The 22531-nt window shown below is 50.7% G+C and overlaps 1 protein-coding gene and 1 long non-coding RNA gene across 5 annotated transcripts in view; one reads left to right on the forward strand and one right to left on the reverse strand.

Moving 5' to 3' along the window:
* Window positions 1-22531, forward strand: part of cacna1ia (calcium voltage-gated channel subunit alpha1 Ia) — an 84651-nt gene that overhangs the window by 21528 nt on the left and 40592 nt on the right. For all 4 annotated transcript variants that reach the window (XM_057015754.1, XM_057015755.1, XM_057015756.1 and 1 more), the window contains 2 exons: window positions 2138-2401; window positions 20586-20698. In XM_057015754.1, coding sequence (XP_056871734.1) covers window positions 2155-2401; window positions 20586-20698 — 360 coding nt within the window. In that variant the 5' untranslated portion in view covers window positions 2138-2154. The remainder of the gene's footprint in view (window positions 1-2137; window positions 2402-20585; window positions 20699-22531) is intronic.
* LOC130515487 (uncharacterized) lies at window positions 1570-20699 on the reverse strand. The gene is made up of 2 exons (XR_008947198.1): window positions 20578-20699; window positions 1570-2393 (listed from the first exon to the last, which is right to left on the reverse strand). It is a non-coding gene; the product is annotated as an uncharacterized LOC130515487 (long non-coding RNA).

A 22531-nucleotide genomic window follows, 5' to 3' on the forward strand; every position in this document is an offset into this window, starting at 1 on the left:
AGTAAGTCCCTCTTTCTGTTCTCACCTGCCCGCTGACCTCCACCTGTGCCTGATTGGCTCCGCCCTCTTCCTGGTTTCTTTCCCTTCTTCCCTCCCAGATCATGTTGTCCTGGTGCCGCACACGTGAGTCCCTGGTATGTTTTTGGATAGTTCCACCTCCTGTCTTTGCCTGGTGACTGAGATTTGCCTTTTACAGCTTTAACTTGGACTCAGAGTGAATTTCTTTCTGTCATTAGTTGTTTGCTAGTTGCTGTTGACTCAAAATGTCCCTTCGAATGACCTTTTAACAGAAGACATTCAGTCCGTTTGACATTTGTCATCAGGCAGAAACGTGGTTAAAGTCATGTCACATAAGTAAACGCTTAAATAACTTTGTATTTTACCCTTTTTTGAGCCTTTAGCCCTTGAAAACCATATTTTTAATATCCAGCCTCTGAAAGCCAAACTTGATTTTCCCATTGTCAGTATCAACAGAACGGAGTCCGTCATTGATCCAGACTGTGTGTTTGGGCTGTCCTCAGCCCCTTCCGGCGTGTCTCTGTCGCATTGAGTGTGTGTGGGAGGGGGAAGCAACCTTTTCCACGGCTCCTCGCAGCCTTTAGCTGCCGGTGCAGCTGTGTGTTAATGTGTGAAAAGTGTGTACGGTGAGAAAGCCTCACTCTTGTGTTGGCCTGCAGATAACACGCTCCATCAAACCTTTCATGCCACCCTGTCTGATGTTCAACGGTTGCCATGGGAAATTAAAGCCAGCAAAGCACAAAAAAAATAAAAAAAACCCCAACCAAACAAACTTCCTGCTTACACAGGAAGCTGTTGTTGCCAGGCTAATTTCACCGTGTGTAAAGAGACAAAAATATTTCCATGTGCAGTATTTGTCTGCACTGGATTAGCAAATACAACATAAAGCGCTTATGCACATCCATAAATCAGCCACTTGCTGCGTTTGGTGGCTGTCGTTCGGTCCTTTTATTACATTTTTTTGCATCTCCAAGATTTCTCCATCTTGTCAGAAGATTAGCCTCACAGCAGCGGTACATGTTCTCCACTACCAGCCCCCTAAATCACACGTGCCCTATTTTTGTAGCTTGTAATGAATAGCCTTTAATGTCATTATCCTATGTAAACAAAACATGATCTCCCACAGGCACTTAATCCGATTGTGGGATTTAATACGGGCCCACTTCACAGCGTACACCAAGGAAACCACACCGATAAAGCAGTAGCCTGTGTTTTTAGGGCAGTCAAAATGGCATTAGCACTGATAACAATGATTATTTATGTACGGCCCCAGAAACATTTTCCCAATTGAAACAAAGCTGCAAGGGCACATTGACACATGCAGAATGGTGCATATCCAACACACCACCGTGCCGATATTTGCTGCTTGTTTTGGCTGTTAGATAAAGAAACTTGTGATAAATAAACATGACATCTGAAAGAGCTAACTAGCTAAGCCTGAGCCTCCTCACTGTCCAAGCCATCCAATAATAAGGGCTGAGAAGACTATTGGGCTTTCAGAAATGACCCTATGAAATCCTGTAATGTTACACTTACAACACTGAAGACTAATTTCACATTGTTTATATGTATTTTTCTTCATTTTTTGCTAAACTCCATGATTTTAAAAAACCAACTCCTTATTTGCAGAGGACCCACCCACCACTCAACCACCTGTGTTTATGGTACTGGCCAAATGGGTTAAAGATGGGACTAAATGCCAAATAAACACCACAAAATAGGGCCAAAAATCCTTCGACGGTTGTTTCAGCTTCCTGTAATGAGCTGCTGGATGACTCAGCAGTTGGACCAACATGACTCAACAAAAGTTCCCGGCCTTCGACTGTATTTTACTCCTTCAAAAAAAAAAAATCAAGTGGTTGCAGAAAAAATGTCCATGTTTCACACACATCGAATAAAAGCGAACCCCTTTGATGGGCTAAGAGGTCATTTCCTCCGCCTGAGCTCCGGGATGGGATTAAGCGGATCGTCAAGGAAAGCTCGGCGACTGTTGGCGTTGATTCCCGCTCGCTCTCTTCGCATTTGTTGCTCTTTCCTGTCACATCGCAATGTTTATTTGCCACTTCGTTGGCATTAACCTCTTTTTAATTCTGCTCTCAACTTCTCCGGCTTTTGGCAGATTCCGTCCGGGTTTCCATGATGAGCGAGGAGTGTCCGGTGCCACTGGGGGCCCTTTCCCCAGCACGGCCGGGCCGCAGCGAGGACTACAGATCGGCGCGCGATGATGACCTCATCGAAGAAGCTGGCCCGGCCGACGATGCCAGCATGGGCAGCGACTTGAGCACCCTTGTGGTGCCTTTCCCGGACCTGGCGCCGGTGGTCTTCTTCTGCCTCAAGCAGACCACCTGTCCGCGCAGCTGGTGCATCCGTATGGTCTTGAGCCCATATCCTTTCAAAACATGACCTTTACGCGTCCTCTAGCATCCAAGCCCACAGATAAGTACCCAGATCTGGACTGCGCTCATTACCGTAGCACGCCTCATTTCCACCCTTCCACAGAACCATCCATCTGTCTCTGACCCGTTTTCGTCCATCCTCACTTTTCCACTTGTCCCGTCTTTGGTACCATCAGATGTCCCCAGAACTACTCAAAGTAAGTCTCTGTGTGTGTGTGTGTGTGTGTGTGTGTGTGGAGAGCGATCGTTCTGAGCACTGAGGATGATCCTTTCACGTTAGCGACAGACGAGACCACCCCCCTCCCCTCAGAAATGCTGGTCCATTTGTCACTCACTGCTCTCAAAGCATTAATAGATTTTTTGGTTTTTGAAAACACAGGAAGGAAAACTACTATTACAGCCTGTCTGCTTGCAGCCATATTAACTGTAATTATAGAGATCTGTCAAGCGATTCAACAGGAAGTTGGCGCTTTAACTGTTGGGGTGGCAGGAAGGCACCAGGCTCCCAGGATTGGTAACGTTCTCTATTCGCACGAGGTTGCAGCAGTAAATGCGAGCAAATCACCGCCGAGGGGCTAACGTTGATGACCGTGGCAGGTCGATACTCCCATCAAGGATGATTACCGAGGAGTTATTTAGAGAAACCCGATCAATCCGGAACAGGACGCAGAGTTTGTTCAAGCGTGGAACTTGACCAATGTTGGGATTGGTCATTGTAAGATGAATATTCCAGAAGTTGTGCTAAATTCATTGGCTAATCTTAGCATCCGAACTGGAGATGATTTGAGGAGTCTTGTGTAGTTGGATGCTTTTTACTCTTTCACATGATGGACTTCTGGCTCTGTGTATTTTAAAGTTGTACAGTTTTGTCCCGTGTGTCTCTTTGTGCGTCACAGTGTGCAACAAATCAAATCAAATCAAATCAATCTTTATTTATATAACATCTTATACAATCAAAATTGTTTCAAGGCGCTTTCCAGAATCCCAGGGCCTGACCCCAACAAGCAACAGTGGCAAGGAAAAACTCCCCTTTAACAGGAAGAAACCTTGAGCAGGACCAGGCTCATGTAGGGGGACCCTCCTGCTGATGGCCACAACAACAAGCGATAGCTTAGCACGGGCATCTAATTATAATCTTTGTCACAGTTTCAACCTTTGTTGCTGTTTTAATTGCAACAAAGTTTCATTTTTAGCGTCTTTTTTGAATGCTATTTAAGATTTTTTGAATTTTTTTTTTTTTTTTGGGTCTAAGTTGTAAAATCGGACTTCTTAGACAGCGTCTGTAGCTATATGGCAACTATTTAAAGCACCCAAAGTCCCGGAGAGTCGTCCAAGCTGTCACATTCATGTTTATCCACACTGAGTGTTTATGCCAGGGACGGCTTCTCCTACTGCCTTATTATGGAGTCATAATTACTGACTCATCAATGAATATATTTTCTTTTGCACTAATTAGAATTTTAAGTCTCCACACAAGTGCAGCGCCAACACACACACACACACACCCTCACATTTCTATCTTTTTGGGGACATAATGCATTAACCAGGTCCTCACACTAACTTAGATTAACCCTAATTTATGCACAGTTCTAACCTCAACCATACAGCCGTGCCTTCGCTCCCACCCCCCCGACAGTCCTTTGAAGTTGGGGGGGCCCATTTCAAAAACATGGCCCCACTTTGATCGTAGAATGAGGATTTTGGTGCTCGGTATGTAGTAAGTTTGAGGAGCACACAGAAACACGCACAGATTGTAGCTTCCAGTTTGCTGAACTTCTCCCATTAGTTCATGTGAAATCCACCTTTCACCCCCGTGTCTAAAATTAGCACCTTATATAATATCTATGTAAAGTGGCTGAACTTCCAAACTTGTTTTTGCCGGTTTCAGAAAACTTTGTGCGACGCAGCAACAAGACTTTTTGTCATTCCAACATCATCAAATCGGGTTTGGCTCATGTTTGGTCCATCTGAAGTGAGTTTGGCCAGGAACTGTGTGTGTGTGTGTGTGCGTGTGTGTGTGTGCGTGTGTGTGTGTGTGTGTGTGACAGAGAGAGAGAGAGTGTAGAGGAGGCAATAAGTGGATGTTTCACTGTTTCTTTGCAGATCAATAACTCTGTTCACCACATAGTTGCTGTGAGAGGCATTCTGTGACAACACACACGCACACACACACACGCACACACACACACTGATGCTCTCCCACGCTTGCCTGCAGCAGAGCACCTGGAGCACCTCTCTATATTGCACCCCACACACTTCTTCTTCTTCTCCTTCTCCCTCTATTGTTCCTCCTGTGCTCAACACCCCCCCCCCCCCCCCCCATACGTTCTGCACCACACAGATTAGCCCTAATTGTCTCCTGCCGTTGTTTTTAAACTGATATGTGATATGAGCTTTATCCGATTTCCCGAATATCCTCCGACAATCGAATCCCCCCGAATTGCCAGTCCTCTCCGAGCTCCCTCCGTTCATTTTCCTCCTGTTTCATCGCTCTTCCCTCCCCCAGACATCTTTCTTTTCACTCCCGGCTTCTTTTTGTTTTTTTTTTGGGTTCCTAACAGAAATCTGCGCAGGGAGGATGCACGTAACTGCAAAATGTCGCCCACAGTCGTGCCAGAAAGTGTCTAAATATGCTCACCGTGCCTGTTCCCTGCACTTGTTTCTTTCGTTCTTTCTTTTTTTTTGGATTAGTTTGGGTTTGATGGCTGCTTTTATGTGCAGACGGTGGAGAATTCCAGATGGACGGAGGTGTTGTTTGGACTTGGCCTTGATCTCCCTGCAGCTTTGTTGTGCCGTATCTTCGCAGGAACGCTCCATAAGCTGCATTTCTGATGAATCGCGGCCTGGCGATTATCCATGTTGTGAAGTCCACGCGTGCACGTCACGGCGGGATGTAGTTTACAGGCTGATTAGTCAGAGGAGACGGGCGATGTGCTGACACCTGCAGACAAACAGCTCTGGCTGATGCGCACCTCCTCTCTCCTGCAGCACAAACATCTCTGCAGGCTTCCATCCATCCTCCCGGTTTCTCTCCCTGACTTCCTCCGCTCCACATTTGTTTTGGCTCCGCTATCGAACCCTCACCTCTGTCCTCCCGGTTTCTCTCCTCTTCCCTCTGAAGTGCTTAATGGCAGTATCTATTCTTCTCCTCCAATTGTACCCCCCCTCCTCTCCCCCATGGCGTCTGTGGCCCGTGATCCTCTCCGGTCCTGACAGCTTGTTATCTCCATGGTGACGGATGGCTGAGGCGTTGCCACGGCTTGCTCTTAACTACTGCTGGGGGTAGAGAAGACACCTGGGAAACATCAACTATGTTGTTCTCTCTGCTTTTCCTTCTTTATCCCAACTTTTGTCTCCCGACCTTCTGTTTTCTGTAACTTTAGTGGATCACATTGGAGCTTTTCCCCCGGTACACAGAGCGGGACGCCGGATGGCTGTTTGCACACCTTCCTGCAACCTTTTCTTCCGCCTGTTCACGCCATCAGGATCTTCAGATTAGCTGCCGTTCTTCTAGCGAGTCAGAAGGGCCGTCAACTGTTTCAAAGGAAACATTAATGAAGTCCTCAGTCATTACCCACAATTCTGATGTTGACCTTCGGTTTGCAGCTAAAACCTCCGGGGTCACGATAGATTCGGATCCTCCTCCTCGCCGTCCCCAGTGCTCCTTTTCCTGACACTTTCCTCCTTGGCCTCCTCATCTTCTGCTCCCTCAGGTCTGGTTCAAACTCCATTACTGCCATTACTGGGAGGAGGAGGAGCAGGAGGAGGAGGAAGAGGAGGAAGAGGAAGAGGAAGAAGAGGAGGAAGAGGAGGAGGAGGTGGAGGAGGAGGAGGAGGAAGAGGAGGAGGAGGAAGAGGAGGAGGAGCAGGAGGAGGGGAAGAGGAGGAGGAGGAGGAGGAGGAGGAAGAAGAGGAGGAGGAGGTGGAGGAGGAGGAGGAAGAGGAAGAGGAGGGGAGGAGGAGGAGGAGAGGAAGAGGAGGAGGAGGAAGAGGATGGGAGGAGGAGGAGCAGGAGGAGGAGGGGGAAGAGGAGGAGGAGGAAGAGGAGGGGAGGAGGAGCAGGAGGAGGAGAATAAAATGTGAGAAGGAGACTTGCGAAGAGTGGAGGAGCTTAACGTGACCGCGTAGCCAGGAGCCTCAGCCTGACACACTCCACGCGACCTTTCACATACTCTTTTTTTTCCATAATGCGTCGGGAACGCAGCGTTTTCCATCCATTAAAGACTCCGAGCGCACTCCCGAATCGTGCTCATCTCTGTTCGTTTCCTCGTACATCATTTTTATTTTGCATATAATTAGTCGTCCTGGCACTTAATCAGAAAACAAACCACGTTGCTTTTCTTCAAAGCTCTGATGTGGTGTGTGTGTGCGTGTGTGTCTGTGCGTGTGTGTGTGTGTGTGTGTGTGTGTGTGTGTGTGGTGTGTGTGTGTGTGTGTGTGTTGGGGCATGTGGGGGTGTTTGTGTGTGCGTCAGCCTTCTGCAGCTCAGCCCGTCATAGCAACAGTAATTAGAATCCGCTCTGGACGCACTTATTGGCTATTTGGAAACGACGAAATTGTTGTTTGGGGAACAAAGTTGCACCGCTGTTCCACATAAAGTTGGATATTCTCAGGAGTTAAAGGTGTGTGTGTGTGTGTGTGTGTGTGTGTGTGTGTGTGTGTGTGTGTGTGTGTGTGTGTGTGTGTGTGTGTGTGTGTGTGTGTGTGTGTGTCCAAAACACCCCTCCTTCCTATATAGTGCACTCAGTAGTGTGTACACCATTTTTTAGGGGTGTCCGAATGTTAAGGGAGGATCGCTGCACACTATGTAGTGAACTCAGTGTATCCCATAATTTACTGCAACCAATCAGTATATCCCATCATCCTTAGCGGCCATTTATTAACCAGTTGGGTGCTGACATTCATCTGGTGCTCATGTATATATGTTGTAAAACTATGACACGAGTGTCCGGAAGGGGAACTTCAGCTTATCGGTCAGGACACGAGTGTGTGATATCACACACACATCACACACACATGAGTGTGTTTGATATCACACACTCGTGTGTGTGTTTGTGCTTTTACTTGCTACGCAAGTGTGGGTCAGGGTGGGGGGCTGGGAAATGTTTGTCAAAGAAGAAAATCTGAAAAAGCTGATTTTTTATGTCCAACAGAGAGGAAATGACATCAAATTCACATCAGATTCAAACAAGATATCTGAAATTACAGTGAGCTCAGGCAAAGGGGGGGGGGGGGGCTGAAAACGCCACGTTGACAGGCACTCTGAACATTTGGAGGTTTGATACCATGCTCAAGGGCACCTCAGCAGCGCTCTGAAAACGTCTCATCACCCCTCCAGCTGTGTGTCGCTGGGTTATTTTGTGCTCATCTTTCATTGTGTCCATAATTTTATTGAGGTTCTGTTCAATGTCACATTTGAGATTCCTTCCTCTGTCTCACATCATCCACCCTCCCCATCATCCAGCCTCATGGCTGCTCCTCACATCAGGGCCTCACCTCACATGCACCCCCCCCCCCCACACACACACACACACGCACACACACACACACATTGAAAATTCAAAGAGAAATTTTGGTGGAACTTAAAGAGACGAACGAGGAGGAAAACAAATGGCAGCACGTAGCGGATCCAATACAAAACGGTTCCGGATCCACCAGAAGAAAAAACCTTCTTGATCCAACATCCAACCGGCATCTTTAGAGAAACTGATGTTTGCTTCTGTGTCAGTGGCTAAACGAACACAATCTCTTTAGAAGGTTTAGGGAGCGATTTGATAGCTCCTCCGACTGCAGCCACATTCTGAACCAACGCTCTCCGGTTTGAAGTTTCCCGTCAGATAAATCTTCCGAGTCATTCTCCGCTGCGGCGCCTGTGCTTTGCTCCTGACCTTCCCTTGGAATTCCCGCATCTAAAACATTAGCATTGCGATTATGGCGCGCGTGTGTGTGAGCGTAAGAGTGAGGCTCAAATGAGGCAATAAAAGCTGTCGGGACAAGTTAGAGCAAGCTCTCCCTCCAGAAGAAAAAAAGAAAAAAAAAATAGAAAAAGGGGCAAGAACGTTGAGCTGCGAAATGTTGATCTCATTATCTTTCAGTCGCGCATGACGGGGACATTTAACGGCTTTAACTTCTCTGCGTGAGCAGCAATCTGGAGGAAAGATCTCTGATAAGAAGGCTGGAGCGCCTGTGTTTTTAATTTTGGATAGTTGAGCAGATGTTGGATCCAAATTACATGCAAATCACACCACACTGCACCTCTGATCTGATCCAGCTGGCTAAGCTAGGCTAAGCTAGCCTGCAGATCCCTGAGCACTCGACGTCCCGTTCAAGTATTTATCAGCTGTCATGAAATCTATGGCGAACGGACGTGTGGAGAAATACCCGACACGCAGTGCCTTGACTACAGCTCAGCTGTTCTGGACTTTTGTGCCCGTTAGCTTGACGTGTCACCACAGATCTGCAAACTGGTGCTTCCTGTCGTGGAGACTTTTTAAATCCTCCAGCTGCTCAAGAAAGGTCAATGTTTTCTCAGTCTCTTATGCGGCTTCTTTCCGTATTTGATTACGTTCGAATCGACGTTTGACGATTAGCTGAGTCCTCTGAGGTTTAAAACAAGCAAATTCTGGTTTACAGCTAATCAGATCCCTAAAAAACCTGCCGCACCGCCAGGGGCGTTTTAAAGAGAGATGGGAATATTTATCGGGCTTCGATAAGCAGCCCAGGCAGGATTAATCCGTGCTGATGGGTGAGGACAAACTTCACAGGGCCGCGTGTGGTCGTACGTCAGCGTCTGTCAGAGCGGGTGCCACCTGCTTCGTCTCCGCGGGTAATTGGGTTCGGGCGGCGCTTAATGACGCTCAACTGGGGTGTGAGCGAGCGGAGGGAGGGTGGACTGGAGGCAGACCACAGCGGCACATCAGGAAATACATTTTTCTCTGGGTTCTTTCCGCCTGTATGCAGACAGGAGCAGGTCAGTCTGGGGTCACATGGGCGGGGTCACATGGGTGGGGTCACATGGGTGGGGTCACATGGGTGGGGTCACATGGGTGGAGTCACAAGGTGGGTCACATGGGTGGGGTCACATGGGTGGGGTCACATGGGTGGGGTCACATGGGTGGAGTCCCATGGGTGGGGTCCCATGGGTGGGGTCACATGGGTGGGGTCACATGGGTGGGGTCATCGGCGCCAATGGGGGCTAAAGGTGATTTAAGTCCACGTGACCCGGTTGAGCGTCGCTGATCCTCATCTCCTGCTCTCGTTAGCAACACTTGTCCTTTTTAATACCGCAATTCTGAATTCTTGTGTGATTTTGATTGAGTCCTTCTCCCAACTGAAAGATGAGGAATTATTGCTAATTACAGTTTATATATAAGCAGTGCTGGGGTGTTTGTGCCCTGTCATCCAGACGGATGCCTCCCCTGCATCAGGCTCATTACTATTACGCCCCGGATGCGTCTACACTTGAAATGGACAGCATGTTTCCAGTTCCAGAGCGAGTTCCGTGGTTGTCAGCAGAGGCAGCTGCAGAGACGGCGACAGAGAAGCAAAACAGTAATTATTATTCCTGGGATAATCTTGTCTTTCCAGGAGCTGAGCTGCCAGCGGACAGACGCACTAATAAATCAAATACGACAGCTCACACTTCTACCTGAGTGAAACTCCGCCGCGTGCTTCACTCCCTGGTTTCACTGTGGTTCTCCCAGCTATCCTTTTCTTTATTTACCCTGTCTCCTCATTATTGCCCCGTGCCCCCGCCACGCTCCAGCGCCCATCTAAGGTGTTCATTAGGAGGTTATGATGTGTCGACGCACCAGCGGTTCGCGTCTGCTTTGAGTGTCCGTTGGTTCCAGATGTGTTTCCTTCCCGCTGTCATGGCGTGGACGCTGCTCAGATCCATTTGAGGCCCCTCTGAGGGCGGGAGAGTGGATGGCTTCTGGCCAGGCCAGCGCGCACATGAAAGAGATCAAAGCAAAGTTTGCTCAGGTGATGCGACAGATGCCGGCGTTTTGCCCCTCCAAGGGGCTCTGATGCTGGAACCTGCTCATTTCTGTGCTGCCTAAAAGCTCATTTTCAAGCTCAAATCATCCGATGTTGTTAAACTTACACCTGCAAGTGAGAATAAGCTGGTTTTATAGGCTGCGACAGGCGCCACTGCTGATTATTATTGGCTTTTCTTGGTTCTCTCAATATCGTTTGCCTAGGGCACTAAATAGGCAGCTCACTATTGAGCATCGCTGTACCCAATTTAGTGTGTCCCATAATGCATCCTCGCACCTGAGAAGCAGGAAGTGGTTTAAATAATTAACAAAGCAACAACTGAGCGGATGTTGACGTGCTAGCGAGGAAATTTGCGCCGTTTACAGAAGCCTTAAACGCCATTTACAGCTTTCCACTGCAGCCTTGCTCCCTATTTAGTGAGTAGGGAAGGAGGTCACGCTCCTGATGCCGCGGAGGACCAAAACTTTGAAAGGGGAGAAAATAGGAAAGATGAAAGAATAAGAAATAAGAGATGGGCAAAAGAAAAGGAGAGATGAGAAGGCGTAATTATGGCGCTCGGAGGCAAAGTGAAGGACAAGCTGGTAACTTCTCTCTTGGAGCCGGATAAAACGGAGAGAGAAGGATGGTCTCCTTGGAGCATGAAACAGGGGAAGTGGGAGCAGCCAGATTACCGCCTGGCGCTCTTGAAAGGAACGCCGGGCGGCCGCTGAGGACAGAGAGGGAGATAGTTAGCACGGTGACAGAGTGAACTTTTGACCAGTGCCTGTCAACGTACTGAAGACGAGCGGTGTGTGTGTGTGGTGTGTGTGTGTGTGTGTGTGTGTGTCCTCTCCTGCTGCTGACAGTGAGGAGGAACATGAAGTCTCTAATTGCTCTGGTGACGGCACCTCCAGACCTCTCTCCCAGAAAGGGGGAGTCAGAGACTGTGGGGGGGGGGGGGGGGGGTCAAAGCGGCTGAGCAACAGATGATATCTTAAAACAATGGCGTCCAGGGACGTTGGGGAGATGGAAGAGATGGAGGAGATGGAAGAGATAGAAGAGATAGAAGAGATGGAGGAGATGGAGGAGATGGAGGAGATGGAGGAGATAGAAGAGATGGAGGAGATGGAGAAGATGGAGGAGATGGAGGAGATGGAAGAGATGGAGGAGATGGAGGAGATGGAGAGATGGAGGAGATGGAGAAGATGGAGGAGATGGAGGAGATGGAGGAGATGGAGGAGATGGAGGAGATGGAGGAGATGGAAGAGATGGAGGAGATGGAGGAGATGGAAGAGATGGAGAGATGGAGGAGATGGAGAAGATGGAGGAGATGGAGGAGATGGAAGAGATGGAGGAGATAGAAGAGATCCAGGACTCATGAGAAGAGAGCAAGAATGACTTCAGACATCTGGAACGCACCGCACACACAGCTGGGAGGTCTGATCCTGACGCGGCTCCTGGGAAGAGAGAAGATCCACCCGAAGGTGCTGCAGAAAAAGAGACGAGAGCTTTGGGGGGGGGCTGATTGAGGGGATGGAATAGCAGGAGCAGGAGCTCCCACGCGGGGGGGGCGCTAACAGGGAGCTCTCTGGTCAAGACCAAAGCCTCCAGGAGCATCTGTGGGTGACCTGTTGATCTGGGGGGGTCCAGCGCTCCAGAGCGGGCCGCAACGAGACCTCAGGGACGCACTCATGCAGATGGAGGACGGTAGCGGTGTGTGTGTGTGTGTGTGTGTGTGTGTGTGTGTGTGTGTGTGTGTGTGTGTGTGTGAGTTAGTTCCAGCCAACTCGCGATGGCTGATGTTGTGACAGGAAGTTTAATAAAAAAGAAAACCCCTAAATGAAGCCCCACTCGACCACCAGGCTGATCCTGGTGGTCTGAAGGGGAACGGCAGAAATTAGCTCCGCCCCCCAGGTTGGAGGAGGAAAACGGCGACCCAGTGACCTCATGCTCCTCCTGTCTGGATAACCTCAATTACAGCTCTGACGGGGGTCATTTGGGTGTAATAACGAGTGTTTCCGTGGCGGTACTTGGGGGACGAGCTACCGCGGACCCAATAACCATCTCAGGATGGGCCCATATGTTCAAATATGACGACTCATCAGAATTCCCTTGATGACCTGACGTTTCCAGGTGCTATAAATACGACCTGACAGAACAATTTTGAACAATTTAGTCTCTTGGCACCGGTGGGCGTGGGCGTGCTGGTGTGTGTGTGTGTGTGTGTGTGTGTGTGTGTGTGTGTGTCCTTTTGGCTGGTTCCCCAGTCAAACAAGTGTGAGAGGGAGCGCGGAGGCATCCGGAGCCCCCGGAGAGCCGAGCGCTGTTTAAATGATGTTATCACGTTGCATTAGCTTCCCCTCCATCTGTTTCACTGACACATTCCCTCGCTCCCCTCATCCCTCATCCTCCGCTGCGGGTTTGTTCATCCTCACGTGTCAAAATTAAGAGCGGAGCCGCTCACGGAGGGGCTGTTGCCGTGGCGAGAGACGACCTTTGTCGGGTCCTGGTGGCGTCACTCTCTCATTTAACTGGTTGGTTTGATCGGGACGGGGCAAAAGAATGACACCTGGACCGCATGTGTGTGTGTGTGTGTGTGTGTGTGGTGTGTGTGTGTGTGGGTGTGTGTGTGTGTGTGTGTGTGTGTGTGTGGGCCCCTGAGCTTCTCTACCTGCAGAGACGCGACCCTGCCAGGCGCAGTCACTGCCCGTTAACATCAACCACAGCGGCTAAGCCGTGCTAGCTTGACCTCGGTTCCGCTGTGGCTAACCTCTCCGCCGAAGGAAACGGGGGAATTTCAGCCGCCCGAGAGTTTCGCTTTGCGGCGGAAACGGCGACGACGGTGACGCGCGTCTCCGTTTGGCCTCGTCGCTGACGGATGAACCCAGCAGAGGATGGAGGAGAGGAAAGAAAACAGGGACTTTGCTCTTTGTTCTTCTCCAGGTTGTGGATGGTTTAGGGAGTTTCTGCCAGAGGTGAAGATGAAATAGGAGATTAAAAAGTGTCCTGTATTGAAGTATAACAACGTTCAATCCCCCCGCACACACACACACACACACACACGCTCCACAATGCTTCCCCCAGATCTTAATAAAATATTAACTACTTTTCAAACTGACATTCATTCTTTTTTTAGCCCTCTAAAGCATTTTTCGAATAATTCTGCTTGGGTTAACAGTACAGTGCCCAAAAAGGCTGGAAACACAAATGAGCCTTGCATACGTCTTCCCTCCCAGCTCCAAGTAATCGCTTAAAAGCTGTCAGACTAAAATGACTTTAGCTTCCATGAGGATGAGACAGAAGGCCAGCACAGACGCCCGCCGCTGCTTCATCGTTTAGGTTCAGTTTGAATCGTGGCCCGGAGTCTTGGCAGTTGTGGACTCTGCACACGGATGCTAATTTGCAGGTACGCTAACGTGGGCAAAGTCCATTCATCAGCGATGATGGAGTATAACAAATGAGAGCGTTAAAGCGAGTGTAATGAGAGTTGGAAGCGGCAGTTGTGGTTATTGCATTATAATGACACAACCAGGGGGGAGGGACGGCCTCAAGGAGAAAAAGCCGGAATATGTGGATTCTATAAATATTGTCATATGTCACATCGCAGCGCGCGGGTCATGCTAGCAGGGGGTAGCTGAGGTTGGCAGCTTGGATCTCTGTTCTGCTTCATCTGCGTTTGCTCAGTGCCCTTCCTGGTCCAACCGAGCGTGAGGTAAAACTGAAGCGCGGAGGGGACACGGGGACAAATCACCCGCTTCCGCTTGTTGCTATACGTGTGAGTGGGCCGCGCGTAGACGGCTTCCGCCACAAAAATAAAGTCCCGCAAGTGCCAGCGCTCGCGCGCCGGTGCTGGTGTGTGTCAGGTGGTAATTAATAAAGACAGGAACACTGGCTCTCCTGTTGCGCTGACACGCTTGTCGAGACTCGCCTCCAGTCAAACTTTTCTCACACACGCGCGCACACACACGCATGCACACACAGCGTATCATACTTATGAAGTAAAAGCTCTTTACTTCAACAGTTGAGATCTTTTTGTGTGATTCTTTGCCTGGTTGTAGCGCTACAGAAAGGATGCTACGCACCTTGTCGTGGGTACTAATGTTATATTAATAATAATTCTATTAACAATGAAAAGATCCCTTTTTATAATCAGCCAATTGTGACATTTTGAATGTTGTCTAGTTTCTGTGAGTGTCACATTAGTTTAAGGCTTGTAGGGTTTGCTAGCTTACTAGCGTCGAGTAAATATGCAGGAAGAGCTGCGGATGTTAGCATGTGGATTAGCTACTCTCGCACACTTTTGTGTTTGTTGTTTGGATTCTACTCTTCTGTGAGGCGCTAACGCGGAAGGAGCTTTACTAATTGTGCTCGGAATACGTTTCATGTCAACTGGAACCAAACTCTTCACCAGAGGGAGGTCAGAAGAGCCTAAAAGAACTGAGCTCAAAAGAGGCTCGACTTTCCTTTAGCGACGGCAGCGAGGAGACTGGCCTTTTCATTTTTTATGGAATTAGTCTGGAGTAGTTTGTTGTCTCCAGAGGAGACGCGCTAACTGCTCTGATCGTTTTCCTTTGGCTCCCCGATGACGCCCAGATCGGTGCCTAAATCGTCTGGGTGATAATTGGCTGGATTAGCATGAAATTAAACATCCACCAGCAACAACATTAAAGTGATGAGCAGCGATCGTCCTCACAGTCTGATGTTCTCCTGGGAGTTCTGCCGTCCTCGTGTCAGAACAGCCCCCCCGGGAACAACCAGTAAATATCGATATTTCCGTCCATCAAACGTGAGTTTTGTCTTGTCGCACACGCAGAATAACGAGATAAACGACCTCTCCTGATGCGCCGCGGCGTCCTCAACGTCGTAATTGTCATCAGCGCAACTGGAACTGGGACATTTGCTGTCCTCAGCCTGGACTCCAGCTGTTTGGCGTCCAGCGTCAGACGGCGGCGCCTGATTAAGCCAAGCCCCCCCCCGGGAGTCGCCTCGGCGCCCTCGGGTCGTCAATCTTGACAGACTTCAGAGAGGAGGAGGCTCGCGGCTAATAAAGCCCACGCTCGCGACCGCGGCTGGAGTGAGGTCAGCGGACGCAGCCGCGGACGCTTCAGCCTGTAATAACGTCCATCTGGAAACCAAAGGTGTTCTCATGGAGAACAGGTTGTAATGGAGAACAGGTCGTAAAAGGTGTAAATTAACGGATAAATTAACGTTGGTCGTTGAGGAACATCAGCGGACGCTTCCATTAGCGACTCGTTTTGTTAGCGCTTCGCTGTTTTAGAGTAAAACTCCTCTACGTTTCGATCCAGAGCCTAAAGAGGCTGCGATTAAACTTGTTTAACCAGAAAACAGGTTTAGTTTCCTGGCGTCCTCCCTAAGCCCCGCCCTCCCGTGCCCCCTTCCGCTGGCTAGGCCTGAAAATAGACGCAAAACTGACCCCGAGGCCGTTGTGTTGGGCTCGTGGTGACCCAGCACGACCCCGCTGAAATATGGATGAGTGGGCGAGGGAGGCGAGGGAGGCGAGGGCCCGTCTTCCTCACCTTCCTCATCCTCGCCTCCTCAGATCTTTGCTCTTCACCCCCCAGTAAAGGAACAAACTGATTTGGGTAAATAGATTTGACTTCTAATTAACGGCGCAGCCTTATTGTACCCTAACCCTAACCCCCCCCCCAATAACATCCCTTTAATTCTTTAATTGAAAACTGCCATCAACGTCTCAACAGAACAACTGGGTCAAGGTGGGCCAGATTCGGATCCCTGGGGGGGGGGGTCGCGGCCCCTCCTCCTGGCGTCAGCAGCTCCGTCCCGTCAGATCTAAATGGGACCGTGAGCGCGCTGCTTTACGGTGATCCAGTGATCCACCAAAGCCTCTGGTCCCTGTCTGCTTCCCCTTCTGTCCGTCAGTATGTCTGTCACACACACACACACACACACACAACACACACACACACGCACAGCTTATTTTTCCCTCGGCACCTCTGATGCTGTCGGCTTCACGGCGGCTGCGGCGTCCTGGAGCGGAGCGCCTGCTGCGCCGAGCTGATATGAGGAGGAATTTCACAGGTGTGTTATTCTAGCCGGGAAAATGCACGTTAATGCTAAACACGGTGGTGGTGGGGGGGGGGGGCACACTCATATAGGTGCTGACGAGGACCCGTGTTGCAACCCTTCTGCTCCCGTTGCCTTGGTTACAGGCACAGGCCTGGAGAGGTGGTCCAGGTCCCTGCCTGTGTGGTTGGAACGTTTTCGCGTGTGTGTGTGTGTGTGTGTGCCATGATTCCAATCGTCCAGTTGAATTCTAGTTTCCTGGATCCTGCAGCTCGTCTGCTCCCAGATCAGCGACAGCCTCCGTGTTTGGAACAAGTCGGTGTTAGAGACAGGACGAGGGAATGAGAACACATTCCTGTTCCTTCAAATCCGCCACTTAAGTTTCAGCCTAGAGTTGCATACGGCCATTCATCGCGCGGTCACGTTGGAAGTGGCGTAGACGCTCAGCAGTTTGCAGGAATCCGACCGGAATCATTCGGAATCCAACGAATCTCTCGATCCTGCTCGACTGGAATGTGCGGGATAATAAAGAGGAGCGAGTTGGCAGGAGGTCGGGGATGGTGGACGGAGAAGCTGTGGAGGGAAACAGGAATGTCGGCCAGGGACACAAATACAGGCTCACAACAGCAGGAAATTAAGTGGGATTAAAGCCGCTGCCGACGGGCCCCCCATCCACCAAATATAGGCCGTGTTGTGAGCGGGGGGGGGGGGGGGGGGGGGGGGGGCGCTGGGATCTATCAGAACTCGACCAAGAAAGGAAGCATCACACACACACACACACACACACACACACACACACACATTGAGCTCAGAGCCAGACTTTAAATGAAATATTAGAATTATTGTTTTAGCAGTAACACCAAAGCACATCTCAGGAATGTTGCGTGTGTGTGTGTGTGTGGTGTGTGCGTGTGAGTGAGTGTGTGTGTGTGTGTGTGTGTGTGTGTGTGTGCACGTGTGCGTGTGTGTGTGTTGCTGTGAAAACCCTCAGGATTAGTCTCATTTAAAGTGACTCAAAATGACATTGTTTCTCACACTGAGGCCCGTGTCTGCTGCCAGTGAGAAAACAGCATGATAGGTCTCACACACACACACACACACACACACACACACACACAGAGGCAGGAGGAGTCATGTGGGAACGTCTCATAGCAAATTACAAAGATCTCATTCAGACGTGAGTCACCCTGTCGCTAACAAACGTGCGCGAGCAGCAAACCTGCTCCTCCGAGGGGCGAGAACGACCTCACAGGGGCAGGAGAGGCGTCTTCCATTGGCGCCCAATCAGAGGTTCCGTTATCCTGCAGCTGAACGTCGCCGGCTCACAGGGACAGGCAGGTGTTACATGTAAGGGGGGGGGGGGGGCAGCTTCCAGGGACGTTTATTTCCTGACCAAAGACAAAAACAAGGTTCCTGTCCTGATAGTATCAGAGAGGGAGGAGAGAGAACGATGATCTGTTTGATAAAGAGGGGGGAACAGCTACGGTGGAACATTGGTGACGAGACGAGCAGTGACGGAGAGGGACAGGCGTGAAAATGGACAGAGACACCGAGAAGAGGGAGGAGAGAGGACGGGAGGAGAGCCGAGACGGAAACGGCTCCCTGTGTCAATCCAGAGGGAAAACGGGAGCAGGAGGAAAGATGACGTGATCCTCAATGATGGACGGAGACGTCAGGGACGGGCTCGGGTGCCCGTCCTGCAGGGCGTCCCCCAGAGCGTCCAGGCAGATGACAGATAAAAGCCCAACAACGGCGCAGCTCCCTGGTCCGGTTGACACGAGCTTTCGCCATGAGGAGGGAAAGAAAATCAAACGTTTGGAAGAGAAGCGAGAGCAGGACGAAGGGGAGCGAGGACGCGGGCGGGGACGGGACAGAGGCGGGGACGGACGGAGGCGGGGACGGGGACGGGACAGAGGCGGGGACAGAACGGAAGCGGGGACGGGACAGAGGCGGGGACAGAATGGAAGCGGGGACGGGACAGAGGCGGGGACAGAACGGAAGCGGGGACGGGACAGAGGCGGGGACAGAACGGAAGCGGGGACGGGACAGAGGCGGGGACGGGATGGAGGCGGGGACGGGACAGAGGCGGGGACGGGACGGAGGCGGGGACGGGATGGAGGCGGGGACGGGATGGAGGCGGGGACGGGACAGAGGCGGGGACGGGACGGAGACAGGGACTAGACAGAGGCGGGGACACCCATGTGACCTGAAAGAGTCCACAAAGAATATTCAATTTTATTCCATCGTTACCGTGTCAGCAGGTCATGGGGTCAGAATCAGAATCAGAATCAGAATCAGAATCAGAATCAGATTTATTGCCATTGTTCATGTAACACACAGTATTACACAAACTAGGAATTTGTCATGGTGTGACGCTGCGAAGCGTGTGTGACACTTCCTGTCCCTCTGAGGTGGCACCAGTCGGTAAAATGCCTCATTTCCTGTTTTATATGATCATTCGTTAGTTCTCGTCTTCCTCACCACTTTATCCCTGCCGGGGTCACGGGGACGGTCGCCAGGTCACCGCAGGGCCCTTTATGAGGAGTTTCCGGTTCGGCACCTTGCTCGAGGGTACCTCGGCAGTGCTCTGGGGGAGTTCTGTCGCTGACGGACCGGGACCGTCTTTGTGCTCGCTTGTTTTCACACCCTCTCGCTTCTTTTTTCCAGGCTGGTTTATAAAACGTCTCTCTTCTGGAGTAGCAGTAAACCTCAGGGCAGTCTTTAGCACACACACACACACACACACACACACACACACACACACACACCACACACACACACACACACACATGCACACACACACTCTCACACACACACACACACACACACACTCTGACCTGATTGATTTTTCATTGCCTGTCAGGGTTTATTGCGTCCTAAAATGTGTGTTCAGCTGTTGTTGCTGGGAGGCCCAAATTGTCCAGTTTTGTTCTTTCACATTTTGGAATACATCAGAGAATAGATGGGGGGGGGGGGTAGAGCCCAGCTGGGGGGGTCGGGGCTGTGTGGGAGGTTTGATACTACGTATTTCCACACGCTACTGAGATCTTCCTCTTTATATCTGTGTGAGTGGAACGTTGTGGAAATTCCAGCGCTCCTGAATGCATCTCCAGCTGCACACCTCTGGGATGGACGTTCTCATGGACGCACGTGCTGAAACAGTCAATTTGTCCCTCGCCATCCACCGTAGATCCTCTGGCTCCTCCAACACGCCGTTTATTAATTACTTTAGTGGTTAATAACACGTGGAAAACGCTGCACTTTTTTGTGTCTCGGCTCATTAACAGGAAAGTCTCTTTGTTGCTTCACGATGTTTCGGCGCTGAAGGCCATTTCGCTTCTCATCATCCAGATTAGAGCTTCCGTTTGGCACGCGGCGCTAGCAGACCTAGTGCGCGGCTCGCGCGGCGCTAGCAGACCTAGCGCGCGGCTCGCGCGGCGCTAGCAGAGCGCTGCTACAAGTGCAAAGTTCCCAGAACGAAAGACTTAAATCTCACCTTAAATCTCGGCTTAAATCTCTGGACCAAAACGCAAGAGAAGAAATGAAGCCCGAAGAGGATCGAGGCGCTAAAAAGGGGGAAAAGACGTAATCGGGCGGATTAAGATCCGAAAGCCTTCGTTTAAAGAGTCCCACTTCAGAGAGCCGTGCTAATCTGCACATTCCCCTTTTATTAATTTACTCAGCGTTGCTGACAACAACAACAACACCTGATGTTCCGTCACATTTGCAGCAGATTCAGGTAAACATTAAAAAAAAAATAACCACAGGAGAGGAAAGCGAGGAGCGGGTTCCTAAACGGGAATCAGGTAATCCTTCAGAGAGGCGATCCTTCATCCACCCTGATGTTTTAATGAGGGATCAATATGACAGAAATATGTGAGCTGATGAATCGCTCACGGGCAGAGTGGCGGCCCGCGAGCTCGCCGCTACCGGGGGGGCGGGGCCACGACGAAGGCTCTGAGAGCTCGTGAAGGTCCAGCCCATGCTGGTGGAGCCTGCAGGGGACAGAAATGTCAAGTGTAAAACTCATGAAGGTCCACCTGTCCCTCCGTCCATCTGTCCCTCCGTCCATCTGTCCCTCGTCCACCTGTCTGTCCATCCAGTATGTCCCCACTGCTGCTCTGCTCCTTGACCTCAGGACCGTCAGTACGTGGTTCGAGAGGATCACCATCATGGTGATCCTGCTCAACTGTGTCACGCTGGGGATGTACCAGCCCTGCGAGAACATAGACTGCGCCTCGGATCACTGCCAGATACTGCAGGTAAGGGTGTGTGTGTGTGTGTGTGTGTGTGTGTGTGTGTGTGAGCCTGAAGTAACGCTCCGCAGCGCACGACTGCAACATCTGCTCAAAAGCATCAACAAAACGTAAAAATCCCCCCCGATTTATTCCATCTGCATTGATTCCACCGTTTCATTCATGGAGGGGGAATAATCCGGCGAATCCGGGAAGAGTCCGAGGATTCCCCGAAAGAATCGGGCGTCAAACCAAATCAAAGCGAGGGAGCGAGATCACAGGCTGATTGAGCCTCCACCCTCCACCACATCTGGAGACGCTCCTGATGAGGGAGCAGATGTTCTCCCAGGGGACCTCCTCCCAGACCCGGACCCGTCATCTGTCAGGATGGGCTGGATGCAAGGATGCACAACATCCCGGAGGTTCTGGGAACAATCAACAGTGACGTTCCAGTAGGAGCTGAAGCAGCCAGTTAGGAGCTTCTCTAAGTTGGGGGGGAAACTATTCAGGAGCATTCTGAGAGCACCTCTCTGCCCCCCCCTCCCCTCCCCCGTCACCGCCCACCACCATGTTCCCTACCAGGAACCTTGTTACCTTCAGTCCTTCCCTTCCTCTAACAAGCACGTGTCTCCACGGGGGGGAGGAACGTCCACCCAGAGAGCAGAGGAATTAGCGGCGGATCGCCTGTTCTAATCCAGCCTCCGTCTGGAGACGGTGGATTTGACAGGGACACGGGGGACGGGGGACTGAGGGTTAAGGACTCGGATAATATTTGGTTGAACGCTAATTAAACACAAATCAATGAGGGAATCAACAAGTCTGACATTTTGAGTATTTTAAGCTGCAGCTAGCAGCGTTAGCGTAGCTTAGACTGGAGCTCTGGTAACCAGCTCCAGCTGTTGTCCCCACGGAGACGCTGTTTCTTTAGGACACCCATAACAGCGGTCACCGACAGGTCAGACCAGGATGTTTGGCTAAACGAGGTGTTTCCTCTCTTGCTTTGATATACAAGCACTTTTCCATTCGCAATTCAGCAGAATAGTTTCACCAAACTAGCATCAAGCGTTGGTTATTCCTGGTTATATACCTGGTTTCAGGAGCCAAGATAGATGGTAAACCAGCTGTCTGGGCTAAAACTTAGCTTAGCCTCTGCGGCTTCATCAGGTCTCATCGTTGTGCTTTAACGCTGAAGAATTTCAGCACAACGGAGCGGAACCAATTTAAAATGTGATCAAATCACTTCACAGATGCTTAAATTCCAGCCCTAAAGTCGACAGGGTCCCAGCTTAGGACGCTTTGGCTGCGGCGCTGCGCAGCAACATCGGCGCCCCCCCCACGTCTCCTCTGGGTCGTTTGAAAGAGAAAGAACCTCTTTACCCATCAAAGCAGCGTCTCTTCCGTGTTTCCTCCTGCTCTAAATCGAGTGTTCAGACCCAGAAATGTGGCACAAACATTCCTGCAAGCCCGCCGCCGTCTCCCCCCATGCTAGGAGGCTACGCTCCCGTAAACAGCGAGGCCGGCTTCCTGCAGCCATGCTGCCGACACGGCGTCTAAGGAAGTCGTGCACTTTTGACCCAAGCGCACGGGTAAAGCGCTGCACTGCTGAGAGCAGGACGTCAGGACGGTCTCGACCCCGTTCCCGTTGACGTCGGGAGGTCGGACAGGAGGGGAACCCGGAAAAACCTGTAATGACTCCGCCCTGCTGTCGCCCGGAGGAGGGCTGACGGGACCTGACGGTGCAGCTGATGTGGGATTAGGTGTGGAGCCGGTGGGCTGCATTATTTATCAGAGCATCATTTAAACAGCATGTGATGCTGATCCTCTCATCTTTCACATTGTTGGCTGTCAGCCCTGCGCGCG

This window comes from Takifugu flavidus, chromosome 18 (assembly GCF_003711565.1).
Source record: "Takifugu flavidus isolate HTHZ2018 chromosome 18, ASM371156v2, whole genome shotgun sequence".
Lineage (NCBI taxonomy): Eukaryota > Metazoa > Chordata > Actinopteri > Tetraodontiformes > Tetraodontidae > Takifugu > Takifugu flavidus.